We start from the raw sequence: 23,227 nt of genomic DNA, 5'->3' as shown, positions 1-23,227 counted from the left end.
GAAAGGTCTCTGAAGAAGAGACAACTGAAACCGTGGGAGTGGATAAGATTTTCACAAACTTACTGGGGATATATAACATTGATGTGTCTTACCTTTTTTAAAGGGAATATAAAGGGGCAAAATAGAGATCTAAGAATTCCGTTTTGTTAAGCAGTAGATGGTGGTCCTAGTTTTGTCTGGTCCAGTGAGGTCTGCGATGCTAAGAACTGTAAGAGGTGCCATTGATTTGCTCATGGGACACTGGCAAAGGAGAGCATCAGTAAAGTGGACAGGGGAGTCAAATGCAGGATTTGAGAGTGAGTGGTGAGACAAAGGAAGATAAATCCCACATGATTTCACTTATATGTGGAACCTAAAAATCAAAATAAATGCACAAACAAAACAAACAAGAACAAAAGAGTGAGTGGTAAAAAAGAAACCAGGTGTGCAGATGGAGGTCTGGCTTTGAAAGAAAGATGTAGGAAGAGAGCAGGAAAGTCACAGTGTTATAGTAATAAGTTTGAATTTATAGTGATAGGAAATAAAATTGTATTAGTGTGTGGTTTGGTATTATAAAGTTCATTCTAAAACTCCATCTTATATTGGAGGCATAACTTCATTTTGTATTAGAAGTGAAACTTAACCTGTGTGTGTGTGTGTGTGTGCATCCCAGATAAGTACTTTGCAAACCCCTGCGTGTGTACCCCGATAAGCCCAGAAGGCACCCCCGGAGCACACTGATAAGAGACACTGAAGAAGCCCATCCATCGGGTATAAAAGAAGGACTCTCACACCAGCAGTCAGACACCTGTCTGCCCTCCACAGACGAGACGTTCTCCTTACCCCTGGAACTTCTGCCACTCCTGCTCTGCCCTGAGCCCAGATTGTTAGAGGCCTCTCTTTGTGTCAAGAGACCGAGCACCTGCAGCTGCGTATCTGACGACCGTGTGTCTCTGTCAGCGAGTGTCTCCGGGTGGCCTGCCAAGGACTGAAACCCATCAGCTCTCTGGTAAATAAACCTGTGTGATTCTTGTACTCTGTTTGTCTCCTGTGTCTCCTCTCTTCTTAGTTTTGGTTTAAGCTCGGCCTAAATAATAAAGTACCCTTTGACGTCTGTATTGGTATATCCAAATGAGGCAAACTAGGTCACCTGTGCATACATTCCCATAGAAGTGGAACACACAGGATTAAGTTACTGGGGATGCATGAAATTAATGTGTTTTACTTTTTTCTACTTACCTTTTTTAGTGATCAGAAATGAGTGAACAGCCAGAAAAAACTACTTCCACTGAAGAGGGACACACAGGTCAAAGTTCTCCTGAGAAAAATTGTCAAATCGGACAAAAGCAACTGGTATGGTGTATGGATATTACGATTCCATGGAATTTGGGGAGTTTCCAGCATGGGGGTTCCTGAGAGGCCCCAGATTTGCAGGGAAAGGTGGGCTAACTCAGGACTCCTCACAGAGGATTTCTGCCCCCTCCCCATAATGATGGGGCTTTTCTTCCTCTTAACTCTACTCATCGCTAAGCTGGTCGCACCTCATGTATCTCCGCTGTGCCTCTCAGTTTCAGAATTTTTATTAATTCTTGTATTGAGTTTATTAGAATGACATGGATTAATAAAATTACTAGTATATAGGCCTCAGGTGTACAGCTATATAATACATCATCTTCATATTGTATTATGTGTTCACCACCCCAAGTAAAATCTCTTCCATCAACATTTATCCCCCCTTTTAATCACTGTATTATTGTCTGTGTCTATGAGGTTTTTTTTTTCTTAATCCCTTCACCTTTTTCACCCAGTTCTCAACCCCCCTTCCCTCTTACAGCTGTCAGCCTGATCTATGTATCTATGAGTATGTTTCTATTTTGTTAGTTAGTTTATTTTATTCATTAGATTCCACATATGAGCAAAATCATATGGTACTTGTCTTTCTCTGACTGGCTTATTTCACTTAGCAAAATACTCTGCAGGTCCATCCATGCTGTCACAAAAGGTAAGATTTTCTTACTTTTTAAGACTAAGTAGTATTACATTGTGTAAATTACCACAGCTTTCTTATTCACTTATCTACTGGTGGCACTTGGGCTTTGTACAAATCTTGGCTATTTTAAATAACGCTGCAATAAACATAGGGGAGCGCATATATTTTTCAATGTTCAAGTTGTGTTTCAAGTTTCTTTGGATATATACCCAGAAGTGGAATCATTGGGTCATAGGCAGTTCCATTTTTAATTTTTTGAGGTAACTCCATACTGTTTTTCACAGTGGCTACACCAATCTGCATTCCCATCAACAGTCCATCAGGGTTTCCTTTTCTGCACAACCTTGCTAACACTTGTTTGTTGATTTATTGATGATAGCCATTCTGAGGTGTGAGGTGATGTTTTATTGTGGTTTTATTTGCATTTCTCTGTTGATTACTGATGTTGAGCATCTTTTCATATATCTATTGGCCATCTGTATGTCCTAAATGGAGAAGTTTTAATTCAGGTCCTTTGCCCATTTTTTAATTGGATTGTTTGGGTTTTTTGGTGTTGAGTTGTATAAAGTTCTTTACAAATTTTAGATATTAACCTCTTATCAAATATATCATTGGCGAATATGTTCTCCCATTCAGTAAGTTGTCTTCATTTATTTATTTATTTATTTATTTATTTATTTTTATTGCTTAAAGCATTACAAAGGGTATTACATATGTGTCCTTTTTTCCCCCTGCCCTTGACAATACCCCGGCTTCCCCTACCCCCCCGTGTCTTATGTCCATTGGTTATGCTCATATACATGCATACAAGTCCTTCGGTTGATCTCTTACCCCCCTCCCTCCTGCCCCCCAACCCTCCCCGGCCTTCCCGCTGCAGTTTGACAATCTGTGTGAGGCAGCTCTGCCTCTGTATCTATTATTGTTCAAAAGTTTATAATGGTCTCTATTATCCATGAATGAGTGAGATCATGTGGTATTTTTCCTTCATTGACTGGCTTATTTCACTTAGCATAATGCTCTCCAGCTCTATCCATGCCGTTGCAAATTGTAAGAGTTCCTTCTTTTTTACAGCAGCATAGTATTCCATCGTGTAGATGTACCACAGTTTTCTAATCCATTCATCTACTGATGGGCACTTAGGCTGTTTCCAGATCTTAGCTATGGTGAATTGTGCTGCTATGAACATATGGGTGCATATATCCTTTCTGATTGGTGTTTCTGGTTTCTTGGGATATATTCCAAGAAGTTGTCTTCATTTTGTTGATGATTTCCTCTGTTGTGTAAAAACGTTTTAGTTTGATGTAATCCCATTTTTTAATTTTTTATTTTGTTTCCTTTGCCCAAGGAGATATATCAGAAAAAATATTGCTACAAGAAATGTCTGAGATTTTTACTGCCTATGTTTTCTTCTTTATGATTTCAAGGTCTGCCATTTAAATCTTTAATTTATTTTGAGTTTGTTCTTCTCTATGGTGTAAGAAGATGGTCTAGTTTCATTTTTTTCCCATTTATCTGTCCAGTTTTTGTAACACCATTTATTGAATAGTCTATCTTTATCCCATTGTATGTCCTTGCCTTGTTTGTCAAATATTAATTGACTATAAAGGCATGGGTTTATTTCTGGGCTCTCTATTCTGTTCCATTGATTTATGTGTCTGCTTTTATGCCAATACCATGCTGTTTTGATCACTATGGCCTTATAGTGTTGTTCTATATCAGGTCGCGTGATACCTCCTAGACATGGGTCTTTTTCCTTCTTCAGGTTGTGGAAGTTTTCAGTCATTATTTCTTCAGATTGTTTCTCAATCCCTTGCTCTTTCTCTCTTTCTTCTGGTACTCCTGAGATATGGATGTTGTTATGCTTCATGTCATCCCAAAGGTTCCTTAAACTGTTTTCATTAAATTTGTTTTTCTTTGTGCTGCTCTGATTGGGTGTTTTCTACTATCATTTCCAAATCGCTTGTTCCATCTTCTGCTTCATTTAACCAGATATTGTATTCTTCATTTCTGACTGGTTATTTTTTTATGGTTTCTGTGACATTTTTTAATCTTCCATTTCTTTGTTGAATTTTTCACTGTGTTCCTTGAGCATCCTTATAATTGTTTTTATGAACTCTACTAGTGGCCTGGTGCACGAATTTGTGCACATTGAAAGGGAATTAATTAGAAGAAATATTTTAATATCACTATTTGCCAAGTCCTGGGTGCAGGTATTCGGCTCCCTCCTCCCTCCTGTCAGAGTCTGGGCCGGCACCCGCAGGGATGCAGTGTCAAGTCCTGCCGGCACTGCGAGACCCAGAGTCAAGTCCCCACCCACCCGCACGCGCCTCAAAATCGCACGAGACCCAGACCTGCCGGTGCCCGCAGGGATGCAGCGTCAAGTCCCTGCCCACCCGTGCGCACCTCGCCACACACGAAGCCCCACCCACCCGTGAGTGCCTGCCATGCACACAGCCTCCTGGTGATCGTTTGTTATGGCATGAGGGCATCACGACTACAGGCTTTTTATAATATAGGATATCTGGTAAATTGCTTACCTATGCTTCATTTAGCTTTTTTTCCTGGAGATTTCTCCTGTCCTTTCATTTGGGGCATCTTTCTTTGTCTCCCCATTTTGATTACCTTTTGTCTGCATTTTGTTTGTTTATATATTAGATCCGCTATGACTTCCAGTCTTGGAAGGGTAACATTATATAGTAAGTGTCCCGTGGGACCCAGTGATGCAGTCCCCTTGACCACCTGAAGTTGGTGATCCTGGCAATGTCCCTTATGTGTATTAAGTGGACCTTCCTGTTGTACTTAAGTATTGCTTTCTATTAGCCTGTTCATCTGTGGGGTCAACCCTCAGACTGGCTGGCTTTCAGTGTACAAGTTGCTGTACCTCAGAATAGAATTTGCCTCAGCAGGGTCTGGTACCTGTTGAGTTCTCCCTTTGGATATGCTGCCTGTGAAGCTATTTGGTTTTGCTCTGATGTTGTCTAAAGCTGGCCACTGGCTATGTTGGTTCTGTGCCTCTTGGGAGAGACTCTAGTGCAGGTCCATGTCAGATGCTGCCTGTGACTGGCCCTGGGCAATCTCTTTGAAGCTACAAAGCAATCCATAGTTTTTGGCTGCCTCTGCTGAGCCTGAGTGTGTGCAGGAAGGACCAAGCTGTGCACCAAGGCCATCTCTTACCAGCATCTTTTGAAATTCAGCAAAAGTTCCAAGGCACCCCAAGATCCACCTCCACCTGCCTCCATCTGCTGGCTGCCTGTTAGGCTTAGTCACTGAAGAGCCTCTAGTGGTACTTGAGTTGCATGAGGTAGGTTCACAGTGAGTCACCAGGTAGAGATGAGTGGTGTTCACCAGATCAATACAGTTTCAAACTTGGAGCCAATGCTGGGTCTGAGGCCATTCAACAAATGTCCCAGGGTATACCAAATCTAGCTGCCACCTGCTGAATTTTTGCACACCTTATGGTGGGGGCAGGGTCTCAGGGAGTTATCAGGCCCAATGAGACCAAAATTTGGTTGTGTAAAGGGAAGGCTCTGCTCGATTTTTACAGACAGATGCTACGTGGGCACCTCTTCCCATCTCTGGTTCTCAGGACTGGGGACCCAGCTTGGGGTTTATGCCCCACGTTTCTCAGGAGGAACCTTTGCAGCTGAGATAACCCTCCAGAATCTCAGCTGCCACTTGTGGGAGTAGGGCTAGCCCTTTTCTCGCCTCCACCCTTCCTACCAGTCCCAATGTGGCTTCTTCTATAAATCTTTGGTTATAAGACTTTTCTTCAGTGAATCTTCACTTGGCTATTCAGGTTGATTGTTCTCTATTTTAATTGTAACTCCAGTTTTGTTCTGGGAAGAGGTGAGTGTAATGTCCCCCTACTCTGCCACCATCTTGGATCCCTCCTATTTATTAATTATTGTATTATTTTTCATATGAATAACTAAACCTACTTTTACCCCTATACCCTTGTATAGTAGCCTTGTATAGTAGCCTATATGTTTTTGGGCCACTCAGGTTATCCTTATAAAATCCTTTAAAAGAGCATTCCCTTCCCTCATTACATATATGACACATGTTCAAAATAAGACATCGGGATTGCTTGAAGCATCTGTTACTTGTGTTCCTGATTAAGCCCCATTAATTTGGAATTATAAATAACCCCAGAGACTTTTGAAAATTTACACTAACACTCTAGACAGCATTTTAGCAAGATTTTCTTTTTCAAATCTGGCTTTGACTGAGAGTGTAAACTTCATTTGGCTGTGGTCTGCATCGGAGCCCTGGGAGAGCCCACACTCCCAGGGCATCAGTCCTCCTGAAATGTCCCAGAGCACGGACGGGAGGACTGCGTGTACTTGGGCTCTCTGTGATGTGACACAGTTTACCTGGGCTTCTTCAGCTGACAACTGTGGAAAGGCCTTTGCTCCTTTGTCCTTCTCTACCACAAAATGCTAATTCTCACTTTCATCCCCATCATGTTTGAGGAGCCAGCTGGTGTTTTGCTGGTATAAAAAGAATTATGTTCCCATTTGTTTGTTTGTTTTTACATATGTTTTATACTATGGATTTCTTTGTTCAGAAAGAATGACTTAACTTGAGAAAATTTACATCATCTTCTGGAACTTAATCAGATTAAACTGGTTATTTCTCTAGGTAATAGTGCCTGTCCTCCATGCCATTATGGTAAACATTACAGAAAAATTATTTTGACACAAGGTAAAATAGATAAAGCTATCCAGTTCTTACTGCTAATACGTTTTATTTGTTTCATAGCAACAGATAGAGCGGCAGTTAAGATGCTTGGCATTTCAAAACCCTGGACCCCAGGTAGCAGACTTTAATCCTGAAACACGACAGCAGAAAAAGAAAGCCCGGATGTCAAAGATGAATGAGTATTTTTCTGTGAATTACAAGTAAGATCATGATTTATTTTATTTTATCTCTGGGATAATAAAATGCACGAGTTCTACTTGACAAAGCAAAGTAATTAAAGGTTGTCTCTTGTTTATGATTTAAATATATGTTTTCTAAAGTACAGTGTCACCCGATGTATCTGGAAGTTAGTAACTTTAAGAAATAAACGATAATCTCAAACTAGAATTCAATTTCAAAAAAAAGCTTCAGAGAAATTTAGTAGGAAAAATGATTAAAAGTAAGATACATCATTTGAAGGAGAAATAATATAACCATGGGAGTGGATTCAGATATCAAATGAGCACGAAGTGTCATAAGTACAATGATTGCTAGTGCATCAGAAGTATAAACTAAGTAAGCCACAAAGAAAAAGCTTGATAAATTCTACTACTTTGAAATTAAGGATTTATAACCAATAAAAGACACCCTAAAATAATGATACACAAATCACAAGGTAGGAAAAGTTACTTATAATTTAAAAGATTAGTGTCCAAAATCTATAGAGAATTCTACAAGTTAATTTTTTTTTAAAAGGTAAATTTCCTCTGAGAAAAAAAAATGAACCAAACAATGAACAGACATTTCATAGAAGAAAAGGCTAATAAACACTCAGGATACTGAGCCCCATCACTAATGTATGGAGAAGTGCCCCACTCCCCAGACAGCAAAGAGTTCAGTCTGATAATATCAGTGTTGATGAAACTATAGAACACATATTGGCTGAATTTCCCAGAACATTACTGCCATATAATATTTTGAAGTGTTGCTGGGTAATCTCTAGGGTACTGTTTCCTCTGAGTAAAGGGATCACATTAATGAAGTTGTTGCATAATAATTTATCTCAGTGTTGAGGAACATTGCACTGTTGTGTTAGTGTCATTCCTTTTCTTTGCAGGATTATGAAGAAGTATGACAAAAGTGGCCGGCTAATCTGTAACGATGCTGATCTGTGCGACTGCCTGGAGAAGAACTGCCTGGGCTGCTTCTACCCCTGCCCCAAGTGTAACTCCAACAAGTGTGGGCCCGAGTGCCGCTGCAGCCGGAAGTGGGTTTACGATGCCATTGTCACCGAGTCTGGAGAGGTCATCAGCACCCTGCCATTCAGTGTTCCTGACTAGGAGCCATACATGTGAATTGATTTGTATCTTCTTCTTTACATTTAAGCCAACCCATTTATCTTGGTGAATTGTAGGGCATGGGGTGGGGGAAATGCTGGAAAAAGCATACTTAAGAGTCGTGTTCTCCAAAGCTGTAACACAGTGTAGAATGGACAGTCATTCTATAACCTTCTTACTGTGTCTTCTCAAATTCTTTCACTTGGGAAGACTGTGATAGTGGATGGATCTCTGTTTCTCTCATCAATACTTCCATCTCTACTCTGTCCTCAAATTTAAAATCTCTGTCTTTTTTGCTGGTACATCTGAGAAACTGTAATTTTAAGATTTTCAGATTTCTTTGGCTTAAAGTCTTTTTTAACATAGAATCATACATTTATAATACCTAGTGATCCTTAGAATTGTACACATCACTAGTTCTAAATCAGAATTGCTATTTGGACTTTAAAAAAAGGACCCAAACCTTATGACTTTGCATTGCATATTCATAGTCTCATTTATTATTGCTATTTTAATAATATTAAATTTGGTGATGTTTTTATTAAAAATTTATATTTTACTTGTAAAGTTGAGAAATGAGGACTTGCATATCCTAAAAGCCAGTGGTTTACATTGTTTTCATTCAGGCTCAGTATCTCAAAATTTGTTTTCAAAAGAAGAAAACTTAAGTTATTATACAAATGTGAGTTTGTTGTATGTTTGCTAATTAAGTGTATGGCTATGCAGTTGAATAGATGTATGCTGTGTGTTTTTTCAGATCTGATGCATTGTGGGAGGTTTATAGAAAGTTGAGCTGTCTTTTTTGAATTTGGTTTTATAGTCCCATTTACCTTTAGTTGGTAGACTTGTATCATAGATTTTTATTATCCTACATCCAAGTTTCTAATTCATTAGATTGAATTTGCATTTCCAAGGTGATATTGGTGCTGCTGGTGTGGGGCCAGCCTTTGAGAACCATTTCTTTAAGTTACATTAGATACATAATGTATGGAAAGGGTTAAGTAGATAATTGAATAAATGCTTTAAAACATTATTAAGCGTATTTAATTTGAAAGTAAACTTTTCAACGTTTTATTTTTCCTCTATAATCATTTTCAAAAGCATTTATTTCTTCACAGTCCACATGTCCCAGGGAAGGCTCCTGATAATTCTAGGCTTGTTATTTCACAGTATATTTTGAGACTAACATAACAAAAATTTTAGAAGACCTATTTTGACTACAGTACCCCTGTGTGTGTAGCAGGAGAACTTACTCTGTTTCCCACAGAATTTACTGAGTTTTCCAGATTCAACTCACTTTTACTGAGACAAACACTGTGCTAAGTGCTTCCAGTTCATTACCTGTGATCATCACGGCAACTGAGGAAGATAGGAACTCAGATCACCGGAGTCAGACCCTTTGAAATGCCTACCAGGAGCGTGCAGCCCTGAAACTAGTCAAAAGGAGTGGGGGGCTTTCTTGGTTTATGTTTTGTTTTGAGAATAATTGTTATTTTATAAATAGCTAACCAAATGCATTATTTTATTACTCATTTATTTCACAATCACATAATTTTTTACATTGAAAGTAATCTTACAGGTTGCCTAAATAATAAACTAATCAGCAACTATGAACCAAGAGGCTTCTCTGTGCCAGGCCCCAGGCTAGGCACAGGGGATGGAGCAGTGAGTGAAACCCAGCTGCTTCCTGTCTTCACAGGGTTTATAGACTACAACCAATCTTTTTTGTTTGCTTTGTTTCTACAACAGAGGAAATTTACACCCAATGAGATAAAATGACTCTGTTAAGGACACATGGGAGAGCTGGCTACCTTGGTGTTTAGAACCCTAAGACTAGGTGAGTGTTCTCTCCAGGACACCAAGCATTTCCCACATTGGCCTGATTGTAAAACGTATCCAAGTGCTTTTCATAATACACATTCCTGAGCCCCATCCCAAACCTCAGGAATCACCACCTCTAGGGATGAGACCTGGGAATTCATATTTTTAAACAAGCTCCCCAGGTAAGTCTCAGAGCAGGTAAGTTTGAGAAACACTGCCTTATCACTAGTTGTCCAATTCTCTTATTAAAAAAGAATCTTAGGCAAAATAACACCCAAGTACCTTTCCCTTTTGTCTCCTCTTGTCATTCAGTCTTAATCATTAGATGAGATAATCTGCTTTAAAAAGAGTCTTGGTGAATTATGCTGGTAAGTTTCCAAGGTAACGCAATAAATAAATAAGGTAAAATGAATGGCAGTTATTAAGCAGACACCTCATACACCACGGAGACCTGGTAAGACATTTGATGGAGAACTTTTTTAGAAATCAGGTTATTTCATCCTGACTAATGTCAAGTCTATGCATTTTTTAAAAGCCTCCTGCACTAAATGATCATTGCAAAAATAAATTTATGTGAATTGTCAGAAACCTATTTTGCAAGTGTCAATTTTATCACAGAGTAAAACTCTTTAGTTATTTGAACTAAATTCAGATTAACAGAGAATATAGCCGCACTATCTGATTACATTAACTAAGGAAATTGTCTTGTCATTGTATTAGGATTTTTCTCTTCCTGCTTGGCTATCTTTAAATGCTGACAGGGTATCTAAATGAATATGTATAGAAATGGTAAGGAAAGCTATTTCACAGGAGATCATTTAAATTTAAGCTGTTACAAACTGAAGAATTTAGACAAGTCATCCTGTACCAATTTATACAAATTGGAATGCCATATCACATCAGTTTGCAGAATGACTTTATCTGAATCTAATTTGTAAGAATTAAAGAATATCCATAGTGTCCTTTTGTACCCAACTTTTGTACCCAACCTCCCCCCCTTCCCCCACCCACACAGTATCCTAGATCCATTTCAGCTATAAACATGGGGATGCTAACTAATGGAAAAATCATTTGATCTCTCCTTTATATATTTATTTGCTTTTCTGGAAAGTGAACAAGGTCATCTTGGATATTTGGTGGATATCAGGATTATGGTTCTGTAATGCCTGGGAAACGTGAGCATTGACATGAGCAGGCCGCAGTGTTTGGCTATGAAGGCTGTTAGTGGCTTACATGCAGGGGTTGCCTTCCACGTCATAGACGACAGGCAACACTGCCAAGAATGCCCCCTAGGGCTGTACAGCCAAGGGCCCCGTGAGCAGGTACCATTCGATGTGTGGATTTCTTGATTGTCTAGTCTTTATTGACTTTTAGTATGTTCTAAGCATTGAGTGATTTAGATTAGCTTACATTCTTGTATAAAATAATGTAAAATGAATGGCAGTTATTAAGCAGACACCTCATACACCATGGGGACCTGGTGTATTCTTGTTTCTTTCCTTTCTACTTTTTCCTTCTTGCCTTCGCTCTCTATGGGGTCTATAACAGTTTTTGATTATTTAGGAAAGTGGTCTATATATCTGATCTAGCCTAAGCAGTTTTCATACTTTGTTTCCTTTTCAGAATCTATACTTTAATCCTAGATTTGGAATGTTCTTTTTCATATTCACAGATTTCCTAAACTTCTGCTTTTTCCACAGTATTTTCTTCACTCCATGGGAGGAAAATGACTCTCTTATCATCACTATCCGTGTATAACAAGGAGTTTATTTTGTGATTATAGTGTTAGCAGACTTCTCCCCCCTTCACTTTTGTATAAGCTGTTTGTTCTTTTTAAATTGGCCAATGTGTAGGTGAGATAGAACAATTTCAAAGAGATTGGGGACAGAATTTGTTTTTTCTTCAATAATGCATTTAATAGCTGTGCATGCTTAATAGATACATCACTTAATGATCATTCATTCATTCATCAAGCATCTGTGTCTGAGGTCTCTATCTAGTCTGCCTGCCTCTCTCCACATTACAGAATTGTCTGATTTGTTTTATTTACAATGTCAAACTGTTTTAGCTATACTTACCAAGAGGAATATAAAAAAGAATGTCTTTCTGGAAGTGGAAGTCTCTTGTTGGGCTTTGGTATCAAGGTTTATGATCCTCACAGTGAAGTTGGGACAGCTTTGTCTTTTTTTCTTGTCATCTTTGTTTCAGATGACATTGTTATTAATTTTTTAAAAATATTTGTGGAACTTGCCAGTGAAGCCATTTGGGCCTGGAGAGTTTTTTTATAGGAAGGTTTTTAATTATACATTTATTTATAAAAATTGTAATAATCTATTTTTTTTATTCTTATATTAATTTTGGAGAGTTACATTTTTCTAGGAATTATTCATTTTACCTAAATTTTCAAATTTGTGAAATAAAGTACAAAATAAAATCTTATATAATTTTTAATTATAAATTATTCCCCCCAGATTTTAGTTATAGACTATTGAAAAGATAATGCAAACCAGCATTCTTTCAATAAATTCCTTTCCCCCTTAAGTTAGTCAAAGTTGGATTCTCCTGCTTTAAAGCAAAACACCCTAATACAGGTATCATGCAGAAAATGGAGAGACGCTTACATTTATTTGCAGCCAATTCCTTTTCAACAATTTCTACAAAAAATGTACTCCTTCTCTTCCTAAGGTTACATACCTATTGCCTGATTCAAGAGGTCTGAGCTAGAGGCCCTCCTATTCTTTTCAACACAACAGGAATCGGTATGAACCAATATGCTCCCAGCAATGAAAAGTGAAAAAGTGTTGATAGAACTCACAGAATGTTTCCACAGAAATAGAATACAAATTACCTAGCTTTGGAGGAGTTACTCCAAACATGTCCCAGAGAGAGGAGAGAGAGAATGAGAGAGGAAGGAAATGAGGGAGGAATGTTGCTTCTTTGAACTATTTGAAATTCAGAATCTCATTCTAGCTTTGAAATTTTTTATGCAGTATTTGGTGGCAGAGTAGCATTAAGTTATATTTTTTTAATGATTTTTGCATATATTTTTAGAAGATGAGGTTTATTTGCATTTTGTAGTTATTAATCCATTTTCCTAAAAGCTATGTAGAAAAGAAAATGTCCATGCGTGGTTTTGGCTCCCTCTGCTGGCAATTCATATGTGATTTAGGTGTTACATACAAGGAAGGCAAGACACCACTATTGGAATAGATTGTTTTTATTCCCTCCCCCCCCCCCCCAAGTTTATTTCAGTTTTTAATTTAATGTTTCCAAACTTATGACAAGCTTGAAATTTTGGTAAATGTATATTTTATTTTGGTACTTTTTTGCTTCAAAATTATAACTGAAAACAAAGGATACATTGAGCAAAAAATAAAGTTTAGAAAATACTTCAGATAAAATGCATGCCTCCCACTGTCTCTTTCTCAAGTTGTCTATGGGAAAGTGCCAACTTATACAGACTGATGCTCTTACCTATTCCCATGGCCATGATTCCCTTGGTTCAATCAGCTCCTCACGTCCTCCACAGCAGCTACTTAAATCTTTAGCCTCTAACTCCCCACCTCTTCATTCTCTCAGCAAGGTTTCCTCCTTCTTAGAAATGTTAGAGGTCACCCAACACAGATAATTTTGACATCCTTATGACCTCCCTGCCCCAAATCCGCATACAAATCTTTATCCATGCCTCTCCTTGCCTTCATCCCTCTGGGTTCAGAGAAACACATTTCTCTCCTGTCAAAGGCCACGATTGGAATGACTTCTGAATCCCATTTCCCCTGATTCTTCAGGAGCGCTACTGTGTTTATCACTGTTAGTTCTCCTCTGCATTTTCTATATCTCGGAACTATTACTCTTTGGGGGCTTTTCATGATCAGGATATAGACATACTTATGTTAACTATGGTTTTTATCTGCAAACGGCTCTAATTTAAGCCAGAAAAGAAAAGGCCCCCCACATGTATGGAAATGTGAACCCACCTTGGGAAAAACAGGTGCCCAAGCAGCTCTGTGGAGCTGGATAGCATTGCATCATGGGCAGTGTTTTCTAGGTCTAAGATTAGGCCTGAGCAATCATACATAGGTTTGTTTTTTTTTAAAATATATTTTATTGATTTTTTACAGAGAAGAAGGGAGAGGGATAGAGAGCCAGAAACATCGACGAGAGAGATCAATCAGCTGCCTCCTGCACGCCCCCCAGTGGGGACGTGCCCGCAACCAAGGTACATGCCCTTGACCGGAATCGAACCTGGGACCCCTGAATCCGCAGGCCGACGCTCTATCCACTGAGCCAAACCGGTCCGGCCATACATAGGTTTTATAACCAGAGCCAGGCTCCTCATCATTACTGGGGTGAATCAACTCCAATTTTTTTTTTGTCCTGGTGTCAATCACTCAAGTTTTGATGTCTGTAGGGAGAGTGTCAGGAGGTCCTAGGGTAGGTCAGGGAACCACCCCCCACCAAGTTAGCAGTCCTGCCAAAAGAGCATTGAGGGGGAGACGAGGATTACCCAAATAAAAATCAGAGGGGGGAAAAAAAAAGGTGGAAGAGAAGCTAGACAGGTCAACTTAGCGCCCATGCGCTATCCATGCTGAAGTCTCTCCCTTAGGAAAACCAATTGTAGAAAAAGTCTCTTTGGCCTAATATCTATCTATTGCTCACCCTTATCTGAACAGCTAGGCTTCCAGAAATAACACTCCACACTTACTGTGTTTGTTTCTCTGTCGCTTATTTATTCATTTCCCAACTCACTGAGATCTGGTATCAGCTCCCCCCAACTCCACTCAACCAAAACTTCCCTTAGCAAGATCCCCAAGGACCTCACTGTGATTAAAGCAGAAGGACCTCCTCTCCCTATTTATTCTGCTGGCCAGGCTCTGCTCTTTGAAACTGTCTCAACCCCTCCTTCCTCTCTGACTGTTCCTTCCCAGCCTCTTTGGTTGTCATTTTGTTAATCATTCATCGCGAAGTTTCAGTCTTCAGCCCACTTGCACACTCCTTGTTATATCAGCCTCTCAGCAGGACGGTGGTTAAGAGTGCTAGGTCTTGAGTTAGCATATGGAGTTCAAATCCTGGCTCTAGCCACCACTCACTCCCTGAGTGACCGTGGGAAAGCTGCTTAAGCGCTCCTGTGAGTTTCCTTATCGGTCAAAGTGGAACTGCTCCCAGGCTGGCTGTGAGATGTAATGAAATAATGCTTGTAAAGCACGTAAAACAATGCTGGGCACACAGTACGCATAGCCTGATAAGTGGTTGCTATCACTGTGTATTCAGAGCTCCCACCCTTCTCGTGCTCACATCAATCACGGCACTTAAAAAAAAACAACAACTTTGTATTGATAGGGGCAGAAATAGAATGTTGGGGAACCAGCTAGAATTGTAAGAAATATTAATCAAGCTCTGTTGACTGTGATTGTTTTGTTCTGATTTAAAAAGGCACATTCTAATCTGGCTGGCAGTTACAAAAGCAGATTTTTGTGGATGACCTGCTGCTCTCCCCATACTGCCGGCAGTATTGGAGTAAATGCTCATATATGATTCAATCCTGACTCTGCTTAATTGGCTTAAGTAGTGACAGGCAGCACGGACCTATTGATTGTCTGGGTATTGCCCTTTTTCTTTTTTCTTGGCCTCACATTGGTTTGTAAGTGTGTTGTTAAAATAACAGATCCCTAGCACAGAGCTTGGCACAGAGTTGATAATAAATACTAGTACATATTTGAGGAAGGTGAGCGACATCATGGATTCCATGCTGAGGGGAATATGAGAATAAAGTGGGCATGGTTATGAAAGGTCTTCTGGGTTTCCTAGGTAGTAACATAAGTTTTTTTCACTTAAGTATTTGGTTATCATTTTTATATTTTCATTCCCACTTGACAAATATCCCACTTGAACCCTTGTTCAAATAAAACTTTTGTTCAAATAAATTCAAGAGACTATCAGACTTTTCCTTTCCTCTGTCTTCCCATTACCACCAGGACCTTCTCCTTCTTCTTCTTCTTCTTCTTCTTCTTCTTCTTCTTCTTCTTCTTCTTCTTCTTCTTCTTCATCATCATCATCCTGGTCTTCAAATACCTTTATGATCATTGAATAAAAACTTTTTCGAGCAGTTTGTCCAATAAAAAAAATCCCAGAAGAATCCGAGCTGACATTAGCATGTAGGAAAGTTAGTTAAGGACTGCTCTTGAGTTAAATACCTGGAAAGTCATTGCAAGGAAGCAGGGTTAGGTAATTGATTTGTTTTTTTAAGTAGTATATTTGTTTTAAGATAGCATGAAAGATTAAGAAATTAATACTTAAAACTTTCACTTATTTTGTCCATTTTAAAATTAGTTTTCTTAGCATACATTAATTTTACATGATCAAACGCTAAAATATATATATTTAATTTCACAAACATACTTTCCATTTTAACTAAATCTTAGTTCTATATGGATTTAATGTTCACTACATGCCATAGCACCTCCATTTCGGAGTTCTTTATTTTTATTAATCTCTTGGTTGGCTTGTTTACAATGATCAGTTTTCCTAAAAAGAACTCATAAACATTATGAATGCAATCATGTTTGAGAATATCTGACTTTTGCTTAATAATTGAATAGTGTCTTGGTGTGACATAATGTATTTTGCTTAAAACTTTGAAGAAGTCTGAGACTTGTTGATTTTTTTTTCTTCTTGTAAGTGACTTAGTTTTTTCACGTGGAGGCCTGAAAATTATTTTCTCTATCCTGATATTTGATTATTTTCCCAGAATTTGTCTCAGCATCATCATTCTATATCAGGGTCTTCCAGAAAACAATATGCTCTTTCAGTTTTTCCCAACATTATAGGGAAATTGTCTTCTGGTACATATTTGTTGTGATCATCCCGTAGAGGTGAGATGACTTCCCACCCCAAGTTTGGTTTGCTGTTGAGAATTATGATGCCACACACATACCAAGATGGTTATTACTCACAGGATGAGGCTTTCTGGGACCAGTAGGGGAGGCTCCTAGACAGGTTCAAAACGGCTTGAGAGAGCAGGGAAGGGAGGCTGGCTTGGGATTTCGTGGTGGTTACCAATCACGGCCAGGATGTGGATTCTCCCAGGCAGTCAGGGGCTTGGGTGGTTTGATCTCTTGCCAATGCCAACGGAGGGCGCACCTGGGCTTCCTTATCAGTTTGCCCAGATGTGGAGCAGAACAGGACAGGGAGTGATGAGGACTTGCAAGCTGTCAGCAACCAAACATCAAAAATGGAGTCAGTCTCCTATTTCAGTACTTGAATATATTTTTGTGTCTATTTCTTGGGTTCTTTGCCTTGGGGACAGAGTTATCTTTAGGTTGGCTTTTCTTTGTTCTCAGTATCTACTTTGTGTTTGTCTCTTTCCTTTGCATTCTCTATGAATAGCCCTTCCTTTCTGTCAATAACTCAAATTGCAATTTTGTCATCTGTTTTTTTTCTTCTATTTCTAATTTATGCATTACTTAGGAAATGGTGAGCTTTCCGTCTCAGTTTCTTTCTTTGGTTTTGCAGTGGCTTTGACATCTAAATGTATTGTTTTATCAAATTGTCTTTTAGCTCTTGTTCCACTGAACTTATTTTATTAAGTTTTATCTTAAGGAGCATTCACATGGGATTTTCTTCAGTCTCTTAGGTTATATTTTATTCCAGATTGAATTTTTAATCTTTTATTTTTACACGCGGTTTACCTCTCTCTCATAGATTTTTCTGTAGGGCAATGGCACAGTTGTCATGCCCTTTCTTCTCATCCTACTGTGTTTGGCATGGACAGCTCTGCCCAGGCCTCTGTTTCCTCTGATGCAGTGCCAAAGGCTCTTTAGTTCCTTTGCTTTAATGTGAGATCTGTTTTTCAACCAGGGCACCAGCTTGATAGCTCAATATAGCATTCTATCTACTTTTCTGCAGAAGTTTCAGGGGAAGCTGGGCTGAGGGTAGCGTTTGTTGGTGGATTTGATTTCTACTTTCCCAGCTCTAAGATTTAGTTAACTGTCCTGTATCAGGATTCACCAGTCCCTGAGCAGGACAGATACTCCACCCCTCAGTTGAGCCCTTCATTAATTGTGGCACCTAGAGCCCTGGATTCCTCCTGAGTCAGCCCTAGCTGTTCACTTCCCTATTTCATTCTTCCATTTCCACTTAGTACGGGGAAGGATTAGATCGTCTGTGGTTTTCAGCCAGTGTTAGTTTAACCATGCGGTGGGGAGGTTGAGGGAAGGTTTTTTCCCTGCCCTTCAATGTAACCTTCCCCACTGGCTTTTTGTTTCAGAGTATTTTTTCTTCTGTTTGCTTTTCAAGTCTCTAGCTCTTTATTCATAATTTGGAACATTAGATAGAGTTTTGTTTTTTCTGCCTACCGCTCTACTTTTCCCTTATCCCCGAGGCACCAAAAAAGTGACTCCTGAAGGCTCCGCCACCAAATCCTGCACTGGCCCTCACAGACTCACAGCCTCTAGGGCAGCGGTTCTCAACCTGTGGGTCGCGACCCCTTTGGGGGTCGAACGACCCTTTCACAGAGGTTGCCTAAGACCATTGGAAAACACATATATCATTACATATTGTTTTTGTGATTAATCACTATGCTTTAATTATGTTCAATTTGTAACAATGAAATTGGGGGTCACCACAACATGAGGAACTGTATTAAAGGGTCGCGGCATTAGGAAGGTTGAGAACCACTGCTCTAGGGGTTTCCCGAGGCTTCCCCCGCTGACTATTTACCTCTCATTCTGCTCCTCTCCAAACTGGGGGCGATTAGAGAATTCTCATGACTTTATGGACAACCCTCTTTTCCTCCTCTAGGAAGGGAAGAGAAGGCGTCTGTTTCAACAGATCGGAAATCACCTTTAGACTCCAGCTTAGCCAAAACACATAGATATTCTGTCTTTTCTTAGCAGACTTTTTTTCCAGTGTGTGATTAAGTTATGCTTCTTTCCTGGTTTGTGTGCTGTTGATGCATGGATTTTTCTTTTTTCTGTAGCTTGTTTGTGTTGTTTGCTATTTTTATTTCCTTTACTAGTCATTGGGTAGAAGCGGATCTGTAATTGTGCCTCGCTTAACCTGTCTCTATGGGGAGCACCATCTCATTCCTTTCAAACTGTGTTCACTGGTGAAAATTACTGAAGAAACCGTTCAATCTCTCTCACATCCATGTGTAAATATCAGTCCTGTACAGGCCTCTGGGAGGTAGAATGGAGAAAACTAGGTGCAAATTAAAATGAAGGGTGATAATTTGAGATGGTTTTCAACTTTAAATTTGAGAGTAGATTAGACAGGGATCTGTTCATATATTACAAAGTATATTTTTGCTACATTAAAAAACAACAACTTACCTCTCATACTCTTCCCAATCCTCCATTTAGTTAAGGGTGGGTGAACATAAATAATGTTATTTTATGGGCAAAAGTGGCCTGCAGCTTTAATAGTACTTTTTCTTTACTTTCTAAGTTTCTTGCTTCCTTTCTACATCACAACCTGGTATGCAAGTTTCAAAGAATTCATTATATTCATGCATCCCTTATTCTTGATATATCTTACATTAAACAGGAACATTCACATAACCAACTCATAAATAAAAATATATAATTTCAAAACTTTATTCCCTTGAGAATCCGGAGGGAAAGTGTGAAACAAACAATTACACATTAACCATTTAGAAGGGTGTGTTCTTCAGTTTATCCCAATTGGTTCTCTCACACCTATGAGGCAAGTGCTGACTGCAGAGCTAAAAACAGGCTAGACACTGAGTGATGGTGTGGAGGGGGGAGGTGTGTGTCGGCCTGGTGGGAAGGGGGAAAACTGGGCCAGTGGCTTCTGCAAGCAAAATGTGACAAAGCAGCTGAATATGAATTTTGTACTTGATTGTCATCTGGGGATAAGACATGGGTAGCAAGTAGTGTTAGTCCTCTGCCAGTGCTTCTAAACTACCTTTGGTAAATGCACCTGAGAAACTGAAGGTGAGTGTAGGACTACAGACTTTTACAATCTGAAGGGCCTGGTCCAGATACCTAGCTAACCCATTGACAGAACAATCTAGGGTACATAATGGGATACCTGTATCCCCCTATTTGACAATATATACTGGTATTTCAAGAACCTACTTGAAAGGTCATTTCAGCTGGACTGAGTTCCTGGGGCTCAGATATTGTCCTGGTGGCTTCCTCCAAAGATATCATTTTCATTGTGGCTGGAATGTTGAAGGATGGATTTGGGCAGGGCTTCTTGTTGTACCCAGGGTTTACTTAAGGGTTGGAGGAGACTTCTGGGGAAAAAGGCTCAGACTTTGGTCTACTTCATTGAGTGTTAAAGATATAAATCATGCCTAGAGGCGAGAGGGTGGGAACAGACTGAGGCTATGTTGCAGGAGACTGCACAGAGTCCTTGAGAAGGAATCCACCAAAAGGGAGAAGCTCTAAACAGGACAAAGATCACACCTAGAAGGAAATATTAACTCTCCTGACACAGCGGAGGGCTGTCACCAATCTCACTCCAACCTGTGCTGTGACAGACTTTGGTAAAACAACTAGGCACATGTGAATTGAAAAGCTACATCATTAAAGAGCTGAAGCACTCAGGACCCAGGCAACTCTTGTGTTGAGATTCCACTCAAGGACTAAAACTGTCTCCAAGTTACCGTATGTACCTCCCCAGATAAGCTCAGCCTACTATGTCCTAGGCTTCAGTGTGTTGCTTTGCTTTCCAAAAAAGTGGTCCCTGGGAACTCACCTTTTCCCATAGCCATAAAGCCCCTGCCACTTGCTGCCACCCTTACTAGGGCAGGGGGTAGAGAAGGAGACATCTGGAGGTGGGTATGGTTAGGGATTAGGCCATGGACTCCTCTTCTCCTGCAGCTCCAGGACTTAGTTCCTGCTCCACCAGACCGGACTCACGGAAGCTCTGGATTTTCCAGTGCTTGTTTAGAGGCACCAGGAACATCCCGCAGAAGTTCAGGGGAGGTATGAGCTATAGGACAAATATTGACCAACAAGAGAGAGGAGATATAAAAGAGTCTGCAGATAAATTTCCTCCCCTCACGCTTACCTCCTGGCTATTCCAAGACACAATGACTGGACATAGTCTCTCTCAGAATACCCCACAGTACCAAGAAATGAGCTAGGTTTTGAAGCTGTAACCAGCTGGATAACATACCACCTTGTATTTGCTTTCCTTCCTTCCTTCCTTCCTTCCTTCCTTCCTTCCTTCCTTCCTTCCTTCCTTCCTTCCTTCCTTCCTTCCCTTTTGCCCTCACTCCCACTTCCCTACAATTATAGTACCCGGTGAAGCACTAGCATGTAATCAGATTGTTTTCTAGAGAACCCAGGCTAACACAGAATGTAAAAAAGAAACAAGTGAATTGTTGGAAGTTTGCAATGAAGACAAAGGCATGAAAGAAACTGGGGCATTCAGCATGTTTAGTAGCCATAAAAGATCAGGGGCAGCAGATCTGGGCTCTGGATCCATCATAAAGATGCACCGACAAGTTTGGGGATCAGGGGTAAAGTGTGATTATGGGATTATGTCTCCAGGAGGTACATTTCCTATTCTCTAGCAGGTGGCAACAGGTAGACAACTACAAGGACTTTTTTTTTAAATGGATATATATGCCTATATTCCAGAGACCACAGAAATATTTTGGGTGAGAGTCTCATTTAAGGGATAAAATTATTTACTGCATCAAGCCTTTTTGGCAAGTGGCAATAAGAAATCATCACCCCATCAGTGAAAATGAAAAGAATTGGAATGAGAGGCCTCTGTATCCAGTGGAGACACTCTTTTGCTAAAACCTTGGAAGCCTGCGCTTTGCTTAATGAGGGAGGGTAGAGTGCTTCTTGTACATATGCATCACCTTACGCAATTCTCACCACAGTGCAGGGGAGCAGACATTGTTCTTGCCCCCATTTTGCAGATCAGGAATGGGAAACAGTGAGGTTAAATGCTCTGTTCCAACTTGATGCTCTTTTACTCAAAATCCTAGCTATGGTTTTGAAGGTAACGGAGGAGGACCAAAACTTCACTAGAGATTACAGAGGGTTTTAGCTGGTTAGTGGCTCTACTTTGGCAACGGATCAAGACAAAATGGAAAATGACTCAAAAGGCGATTGAACTGGGATTCTTTAAAAGTTAGGTAGGGTAATGTGTTTGTATCAGAACCTATAATTTATGTAGATTCAGATCCATCTTTTTTTACATCTTGCACCAGTTGGGGAGTATGTGGAGTGCTGTGGAACTAAATGTATTTGTATGTGTTCAGCACACTGTATAATTGACTCAATTATCCACGTGGGGATTATTGACTTTTAATTTGCAATCTGGCTTCGCCTTTCAGTTAGGATGTTTTTGGGCTGCTGTAGGAGTGCCAACTAATTTAAATAATAATTTAAGTAAAACATAATTAGGTAGGAAAATGAAATTCAACCTCTTGCCAGCTCCGGAAGATTCTACAGCGGAAATGTAACACTAATCCATCTACTCTCTTTTTATTCACCAATGCCATTTTACTACCATAGGATCTTATTGCTTTCCATAGATTATTGCAAATTTCCTATCTGGCTTTTTTGCTTACCTTTTTCCAATCAATCATCATTCTGCTGACAGTAATCTTAAAGCAAAAAGAACCCCCAAAAACAAAAAAACAAAAACCAAAACCAAAACCAAAACCAAACCAGCTCTCATCACAAGAATTCCTTTGCTGGTAAACATTTAATATATCCTCATTTTCACCAGATCAAGTGCACATGCCACAACCCATCATTCAAGCTTCTTCATGTCACCTGCCCTAGGAATCTTTACTGATCCTACCTCCGATGCCCCATCACTGTTCCCACCTTTGAATCCCCTTCGGGCAGTACAAGTTTTTCTGGGGTAAACCAAGGTATGTGAACCCACGTGGTTGCCCCACTTTCTCTCTTGTGAGATCCTTAATAGCAGTCTCTGCGGCGTTTCATCCCTCCCACTATGCAGTGCCTAGCTCAGTGTCGGACCCCAAAGAGGGAGCAACAAATACCCGTGCTTTTGCGCTGCGGGGAAACCAAGAGGGCAGAAATTTCGTTCTTTTGTATCCCAAGTGCCTAGCACAGCGCCTGGCGCATAGCAGGCGCTCAAGGAACAACTGAAGGTACTCCTGCAAGCTCCACGTGGCGCCCCGCAGAGCGTGTATGTAACATGCATATATACACACATGCGACATACATGATCCATAAAAACACACACCTCCATATGCAGGTGTATACAATTAGTAAATATGCAAATATAAATAAATTTATTCGGGTACAGGCCTAACTCCGAACAGGTTGGAGAGGCAGGGAGGACGGTGGCGCCCCCCGACCCTCAGACCGCAGGACGGGATGCGGCCGGGGGGCGGGAGCCCGCAGGCGGGGCGGCGGCGCGGCCTGGCCCTTCCGGGTTCCCGTCCGCGCGCCGCCAT

General features: G+C 40.1%; 1 protein-coding gene across 1 annotated transcript; it reads left to right on the top strand.

Moving 5' to 3' along the window:
* Positions 1-967: 967 nt before the first annotated feature.
* Positions 968-8,035, top strand: ARL14EPL (ADP ribosylation factor like GTPase 14 effector protein like). Its single transcript, XM_014460679.2, has 4 exons — positions 968-988; positions 1,228-1,332; positions 6,731-6,870; positions 7,767-8,035. The coding sequence occupies exons 2-4, from the start codon at positions 1,237-1,239 to the stop codon at positions 7,987-7,989; spliced, it is 459 nt and encodes a 152-aa protein (XP_014316165.1). The 5' UTR covers positions 968-988; positions 1,228-1,236; the 3' UTR covers positions 7,990-8,035.
* The last annotated feature ends 15,192 nt before the right edge of the window (positions 8,036-23,227 follow it).

This window comes from Myotis lucifugus, unplaced genomic scaffold (assembly GCF_000147115.1).
Source record: "Myotis lucifugus unplaced genomic scaffold, Myoluc2.0 scaffold_0, whole genome shotgun sequence".
Lineage (NCBI taxonomy): Eukaryota > Metazoa > Chordata > Mammalia > Chiroptera > Vespertilionidae > Myotis > Myotis lucifugus.
This window is presented reverse-complemented; position numbering and strand designations above follow the sequence as displayed.

What these genes read in the sequence shown, in the direction of transcription:
- ARL14EPL (XM_014460679.2), top strand. Translation starts at nt 1,237, where the DNA reads ATGAGTGAACAGCCAGAAAAAACTACTTCCACTGAAGAGGGACACACA. An exon ending in AAATCGGACAAAAGCAACTG is followed by an intron (nt 1,333 to 6,730) that starts GTATGGTGTATG and finishes TTTGTTTCATAG; the next exon opens with CAACAGATAGAGCGGCAGTT. An exon ending in TATTTTTCTGTGAATTACAA is followed by an intron (nt 6,871 to 7,766) that starts GTAAGATCATGA and finishes TTTTCTTTGCAG; the next exon opens with GATTATGAAGAAGTATGACA.